This window comes from Lutra lutra, chromosome 7 (genome assembly GCF_902655055.1).
Source record: "Lutra lutra chromosome 7, mLutLut1.2, whole genome shotgun sequence".
In the NCBI taxonomy this organism is placed as follows: Eukaryota; Metazoa; Chordata; class Mammalia; order Carnivora; family Mustelidae; genus Lutra; species Lutra lutra.
This window is the reverse complement of record NC_062284.1, coordinates 54,856,309-54,863,508: the sequence shown is the minus strand read 5'-3', so window position 1 is coordinate 54,863,508 and position 7,200 is coordinate 54,856,309. Positions and strand designations below refer to the sequence as shown.

Here is a 7,200-nt window from a genome sequence, read left to right as displayed (position 1 = left end):
CAAACCCACAGCACACCCAGGGTGCACCTCCATCCAAGAAGGGGGAGGAGGTGAGCTGGCGTCACTGAGTCTTCCCCTGCCCCCTACCCTTCACCGCCTGCCCCTCCCTAGCTCCCTATTTGGCCATCCCCCTGGTTGCCCCCTCCCCTTCCTTACATGGTCTGGGAGCCCCCTGGCTGATCCTCTCCCTTGCCCTTGGCTCCATGAATGGCCTCGGCGCTCCTCAGTGGTGCGAAGGCGACCAAATAAGGCAAGGTGGCCGACCAGGCCCCCCACCCCTGCCCCCGGCCGCTGCAACTGACCCCGTCCGTCAGCGCACTATAAAGAGGCGCGCCCGGCGCCGGGCACCCAGCGCCTGCTGCCCGAGCCGAGCCGAGCCCGACCCGCGGACGGTGAGTCAGCGCCCGCCCGCCCGCCCCGCCCGGCGCCGCACCCGGCCGCAGCCCGCCCCGAGCCCGTAGCCCCGAGCCGGCCGCGCCGCCACTTCTTTGAAAAAGAGACCACGCTTCTCCATGTGGTTCTAACTTGTTTGGTATTGGGCGGTCACAGGAGAGGAGCGCGCAGATCGCGAGCCCTGCGGCCGCCCGCCCCTGGCATTTGGGGTCCCTGCTCTCATGCGCGTTTCCCTCCAGCTGGGGCTGGGGCATGGGGGTGTGGTTGAGGCCCAGGTGGGCTCTCAGTTTGTGGAAAGGCAAAGCCGTGAAGGGCTGAGGAGGACCTCCTTGCACCCCCGGGCAGAGGGTGACTCCTGGCTAGGGAACTTGGGTGAGTCCCTCTCCCCTTCACCACGCACGTCGGCCTTGGTCTCCGCAGCCTCTTCCCACCCTGGTTCTTCTGCCCCGAGGGGAAGGGAGACGGCAGGCGTTCCCTTCCCTGCTCTGTCCCCTCCTCGGGGCGCGAGAAGGCCAGAGCCACCGCGGGTACTGAGCGCAGGCTGCCCTGCTGTCCACCTGCAGACCCCGCCGAAACTGTGCCAGGATGTGCGACGACGAGGAGACCACCGCTCTGGTGTGCGACAACGGCTCTGGGCTAGTGAAGGCCGGCTTCGCGGGGGATGACGCGCCCCGGGCTGTCTTCCCCTCTATCGTGGGCCGCCCGCGCCACCAGGTAAACTTCCCGCCTGTCCCGGGCCCCACTCCTGCCCGCTACCTCCTCAGTCCAGCCGTCTAGGAAATGTCTCACCTGGCCGTCCTGTTCCATGAACTGCTCAGGTCAAACTAGGAAAGGATGGGTTAGCCTGAAATTCAAGCCCAGACAAGCAATACTCACGCCACCAGCAGCATGCCACCAACCACTTACACTCATCCCCCTTCTAATTCCCAGGGACACAGCCCTCCAGGGGTCCCACCCCTGTGTGGAAAAGCAAGCAGCTTCCCTCCTCCACTCCTGCCCCACATTTTTATTACTGTGTCTTCTCTGACCCTTACACGCTTCAGTTTCTAACCTGGCCTCCCTTGTCAGTCCTGCTCAAGACTTGTAACACTGTAACTCCTCTCAACCAACCAGGACCCAACCCACATTCCTCCCTCGTGTTCACAGCCAGCTTGCTGGGCTTCCGAAGGACTTAAATCTCTCTGCTTCCTGGCTGTTGCATTTTTAGAAGCCAGCCGTGACAGAAGCAGCAAGTGCCATGGTGATAGTGACATACCACCCTGTTTATTAAAAGAAATGCCAATGCTCTCTGACTCCGCCGGACAGGCTGCCAGGGAGGAGAGCTGTGTGTGTCGTGCTGGTGGCCGATGGGCTCCCTTGGACAGTGCTGGGCCATCTGGATTTCCGGGGCAGAGGGATAATGGCATAGCAGCCCATCTTTTTATGTTCACTTGATGAATGTCAAAATCTTTTCTTAGGAGAAATACAATGTGTCATTAATTCAGTCATTCCACAGTGTAGTCATTTATATTCCGGTTGACATGGGGAATGAATTTAATAATTTAATGAAGGCATTATGGTATTTTTAAAATGAGGTGAGGCCATACTTCTTTGGTGAAATAGCTTCATTCCCCTCTCCCCAGTTAGAGATTAAAGAACAGAATTGTACCTGGGGAGTGTCTGGGGGGAGATGGAAGGTACTAGATTGATTTTAAATATTTCTAAACTGGATAAGATTCTATTTCTTTATTATTTCTGGTATCTATAAGATGTTCCTTGACTTGGGCAATTAGATGTACATTTCTAAGGCATTCGTTACATTCCTAAAATAGTGGAAGCTTAATTTCCCCGTCTTTTTCTTCTTACAGGGTGTCATGGTGGGTATGGGTCAGAAGGACTCCTACGTAGGAGATGAGGCCCAGAGCAAGCGAGGTATCCTGACTCTGAAGTACCCCATCGAGCATGGCATCATCACCAACTGGGATGACATGGAGAAGATCTGGCACCACACCTTCTACAACGAGCTCCGCGTGGCCCCTGAGGAACACCCCACTCTGCTCACGGAGGCCCCCCTGAACCCTAAGGCCAACCGCGAGAAGATGACCCAGATCATGTTTGAGACCTTCAATGTCCCTGCCATGTATGTGGCCATCCAGGCAGTGCTGTCCCTGTATGCTTCTGGCCGTACCACAGGTATGACTGGGCTGTGGGGACAGTCACTGATTCACCACATTCCTAAGTCACTGACCTGGCTATAACTCAGCTTCTCTCATGCTCCCTTGGAAAGGTATCCCTGAGAAGAGAGGGAGGTAACAATAGCTTCAGATCACAGACATTTCTACGAGTTGAAAGCACATGGGAGTTAGAGCCTTACCTTTCCTAAAGTATGTGAGGCCACATATTAAGGTTCCACATGACGTATGAACTTGCAGTGTAGCCGTCACTGGTATGTGTTCCATACTAACACCGCCCCTGGGCACCTGTCCCCAAGGAGAACCTACATTCCCTACAGCGTCTGAGTCAAAAAAGAACATGGGAGGCAAGAAGAACACGCCCGGATGCTCCTATAATGTGCTAATGGCTAATGAAAGGGATGGTCATTTGCAAGTGTCCTGGGGAAATTTTTCTACTATAATATTTAAAAGGGTGAGCTGTTGCTGGCTTCTGATTGAGCCTCTGTTATGCTCATTTTTATTCTTTGTGTGTAAGGAATCTAATTTGATCTGGATCCATGCCCAGTGCGAGTATCTTTTAGCCAAGATTGGAAGTGGGCTTTGACACCACTAAAGCAGTGGTGTTTTCAGGGATTTACTTGGCTCCTGTCTGTTTCTTCTGACAGGCATCGTCCTGGATTCTGGAGATGGTGTAACTCACAACGTTCCCATCTACGAGGGCTATGCTCTGCCCCATGCCATCATGCGTCTGGATCTGGCTGGCCGGGATCTCACTGACTACCTCATGAAGATCCTCACTGAGCGTGGCTACTCCTTTGTCACCACCGGTGCGTGCACATGTGTGTGTGTGTGTGTGTGATCGGCCACGGTATCGTGTCTGCTTTTTCCCTCCACCAGAGAATCCACCTACGCCCCCACAGTTGACTTCATTCTTCAGAGCTTGACTATGCTACCCTTTATTTCTGCAGCTGAACGTGAAATTGTCCGTGACATTAAAGAGAAGCTGTGCTATGTTGCCCTGGATTTTGAGAATGAAATGGCCACAGCTGCCTCTTCCTCCTCTCTGGAGAAGAGCTATGAGCTGCCCGATGGCCAAGTCATCACTATTGGCAACGAGCGCTTTCGCTGCCCCGAGACACTATTCCAGCCCTCCTTCATCGGTGAGTGGTAGTCTGGCGCAGGGGCATGGCTCTTCCCTGGATATCTAGGGGCCCCCTGGAGTAAAATCGATTCTCGTCAAGAAGGATTAGGGGTCTCTTGTGTTGAAAGAAGTCAGAGCTTCGAGTCCCGCCCCGCTCAGCCTCAGACCCTGATGGCTCATAAAAGGGATGGCCATCCTGTTCTGTTGTAGTGATATGACAAAGGATGACACGCTGACTTTGTGTCAAAATAAAGAACGAGAGAGAATAGTAATTGACTGATCTGTATCTTCAGGAAAGGAATGATTCCTCAGAAGTGCTGACTTACTGCAGTTAGTCCATTACCCAGTAGCTGGACTTCCTCTGAAGTCACTCATCATTAAACACAACCATAGTCAGACTCTTGGTAATAACTGGACCCTAGTATTTTACCGACCATCTTGCCTCAGGAATGATTACTAAGTGGAAGCTTGACAGGATCTGATTTTAGCCCATAAATAAAAATTGCATTAATCTAACTCTAATCTGTGCCTCACCCTTTCTAACGTATCTCCGTACGTCTGATGCATGTGTTCAAGTGTTCACTCCAAACAGGTGCTGAACGCAGTGGTTTGTGTCTTCATAGTCTGCTGAGGATGAACTGTCAGCAGTGTTAGAGACACCTGTTCCGCACACACCTTGCACTATATCTTAAAGAAGAACATATGTGTCAGAGACAAATGGGCGACAGTGTATGAACACAAAGGAATCCTGTTTTCTTCCCTCCGCCCCTGGGCCCCTGGCCCGAGTGCACTGGGATTTCTTTCTTTCTTTTCCTTTTTTTTTTTTTAACTGATTTCTAGGTATGGAATCTGCTGGCATCCATGAAACCACTTATAATAGCATCATGAAGTGTGACATTGATATCCGCAAGGACCTGTATGCCAACAATGTCCTCTCTGGAGGTACCACCATGTACCCTGGTATTGCCGACCGCATGCAAAAGGAAATTACTGCCTTGGCTCCCAGCACCATGAAGATCAAGGTGAAGAGTGCCTGTGGGTGGGAGAGGCAAAGTGGGTCTCGGGACTGCACGCAGAACTCACACTGTGCTTCCCGTCTCCTCTACACTTTACTTCTTAGCTTTTCTAGCACTTTTCCCAAGAGAAGAGACTTGAAAAACATTTTCAAGCAGTGGATAATAATAGATCTTGGAAGAAAAAAAATACCCTAAATCTCTGAACACATTTAAAAGTCTCCAACTTTTGGGCTAGCCTCCATCACGCATTTAGCTTGTTGCCGCAGTATACTCTACTTCAGAGAAGTGGGGCAATTCTGTTTTGTAGAGTCTTTGATAACGGACAGAATGAGACAGGAGAAAATGCATAAAACTTGATTCCGCCGTATTAATTTTTGGTAGGAAATATCTCACGTTACAATGAGTTCCGATCTCATGTTTTCTTCTGTGACTCTCTCCAACATGTTGCTTGATCCATTGCCACGAGTGTCAGAGTTCACCCGAAGCTTTTGTTCTCCTTCCGCAGATTATCGCTCCCCCCGAGCGTAAGTACTCTGTCTGGATCGGGGGCTCCATCCTGGCCTCCCTGTCCACCTTCCAGCAGATGTGGATCAGCAAGCAAGAGTACGATGAGGCAGGCCCCTCCATTGTCCATCGCAAATGCTTCTAAGGTGCCTTCTCTCATAGTCTACATTCAGGATGACAGTACTACGCTTCTTGGAGTCTTCCGAACCACCCTCCCTTATCTCTCATCAATCATTGTACAGTTTGTTTACACATGTGCAATTTATTCGTGCTTCTAATATTTATTGCTTTATATAAATAAACCAGACCAGGACTTGCAATGTACAAAAGCCTCTCCTTTCTTTTTCTGGGAGGCATGGGGTGGGGTCAGTGTAGGCTTACTTGAGTCTGTGAATTCCTATACTGGTGGCTTTGCCCCCAGGAGCACTGTAACATCAGTACCACAAAGCACGTCAGATGAATTGGTGTGACATTTAGCCGGGAGATTCCACACTAAATATCAATTTTACACTTTGGGATGGAATCATGAATATATGTCACATCTGAAAAGTAGATTAGCTTTAACTCCACGTCGGTGAGACACACAAAATCGGATTTCACAATTCTTTGGGATTAGTTGCTGTGAATGACAGTGAAAGTTGTTGCAGCATATGTTCCAGTTGTTTCGTTGCTTTGTAGAAACTTTGTAGACACGTACATATTAGTAATAAGAAGATCAAAGATTATTTTAAATAAGTTAGTTTCAATTTTCAATTCTAGGCTCCTCACTTGTCCTGAGGGCTATGCGTTTCCATGGTGAAACATGGAAGCCAGCTGACCCTTAGGTCCAGCCATGTCCCGTTCCGAATATTCCCAAAATAGATCAAGACTACTGTGCATGTTCGGAATAACTGTGAGGAAACAGGCGCCAGATATTTTTGCTTCATTAGTAACTAACTTGTGCGACAGAGGTCTTTGAGTTGTTCATATCTTTGAAATCTTGGGCTGTGGGTTGAGTGCACTGAAGGCTGTGAAGTCTGCCAAGAGGTGAAGGGGAGTGGGAAGCCACAATATTCCCTTTATTCCATGCTGGACTCTCTGCAAAGTATGCTGAGGTGGGGTTTGGGGGCAGCTGGGGGCAGCGTCCAAAAGAATCAGTTGTACTCCGTCCCTGAAGGGCTCACATCCTCTACAGTGAGCTCCCAATGTGTGCGATCTGGGAAACTTCCAGGAGATGGGCATGGGTCTGGGTCTTGAAGAATGATTAAGAATTACAGAGGGGAGGGGCACCTGGGTGGCTCAGTGGGTTAAGCTGCTGCCTTCTGCTCAGGTCATGATCTCGGGGTCCTGGGATCGAGTCCCACATCGGGCTCTCTGCTCAGCAGGCAGTCAGTCTGCTTCCCTTCCTCTCTCTCTGCCTGCCTCTCTGCCTACTTGTGATCTCTCTCTGTCAAATAAATAAATAAAATCTTTAAAAAAAAAAAAGAATTACAGAGGTGAGAAGAGCGGGCAGGAAATTTCAGCAGAGGGAAATAGGGCAGAAGCCAGCAAACAAGTCACAGGGCAGGCTGGTGGGAGCTGATGACTTAGGAAATCAATTTGCGCTGGTAAATTTCCACCTGATTGTGGAAGCTCTAAAATTTTTCATTTTCAAGTTAATTGTTCATGAACCGTTGGAGCATTTGAATGGATGTAATTAAACTTTTATCTATTGGTGAGGGAATCAAGACAGATGAAGCAAGTGGTTCAATGTCATACAGCTTGTGGGATACCCAAGATAGAAAGCCAGATTTTCTGACATCGAATCTAATGGTGCTTCTCAAACCATCTTTAGTCATAAAACTTCAGTCTTCAGCTATACTTGTAAAGTTATAAACATAAACATAAAGACACAAAGCTTTAGTCATGGTCTTGGGGCATTTTATCACATACCTTTTGGGAGTCTGGGTTCAAAATTTGGAGTATTTGGGGCTCATCAGACATCTTTAGTAAAGTTGCCAATGTCATTATTCAG

At 49.6% G+C, this 7,200-nt stretch overlaps 1 protein-coding gene across 1 annotated transcript; it reads left to right on the top strand.

The window, feature by feature from the left end:
- The first annotated feature begins 245 nt into the window (after nt 1-245).
- On the top strand, nt 246-5,531 carry ACTC1 (actin alpha cardiac muscle 1). The gene is made up of 7 exons (XM_047738559.1): nt 246-392; nt 957-1,107; nt 2,241-2,565; nt 3,212-3,373; nt 3,515-3,706; nt 4,528-4,709; nt 5,209-5,531. Exons 2-7 carry the CDS (start codon nt 979-981, stop codon nt 5,350-5,352), a joined length of 1,134 nt encoding a protein of 377 aa, XP_047594515.1. The 5' UTR covers nt 246-392; nt 957-978; the 3' UTR covers nt 5,353-5,531.
- The last annotated feature ends 1,669 nt before the right edge of the window (nt 5,532-7,200 follow it).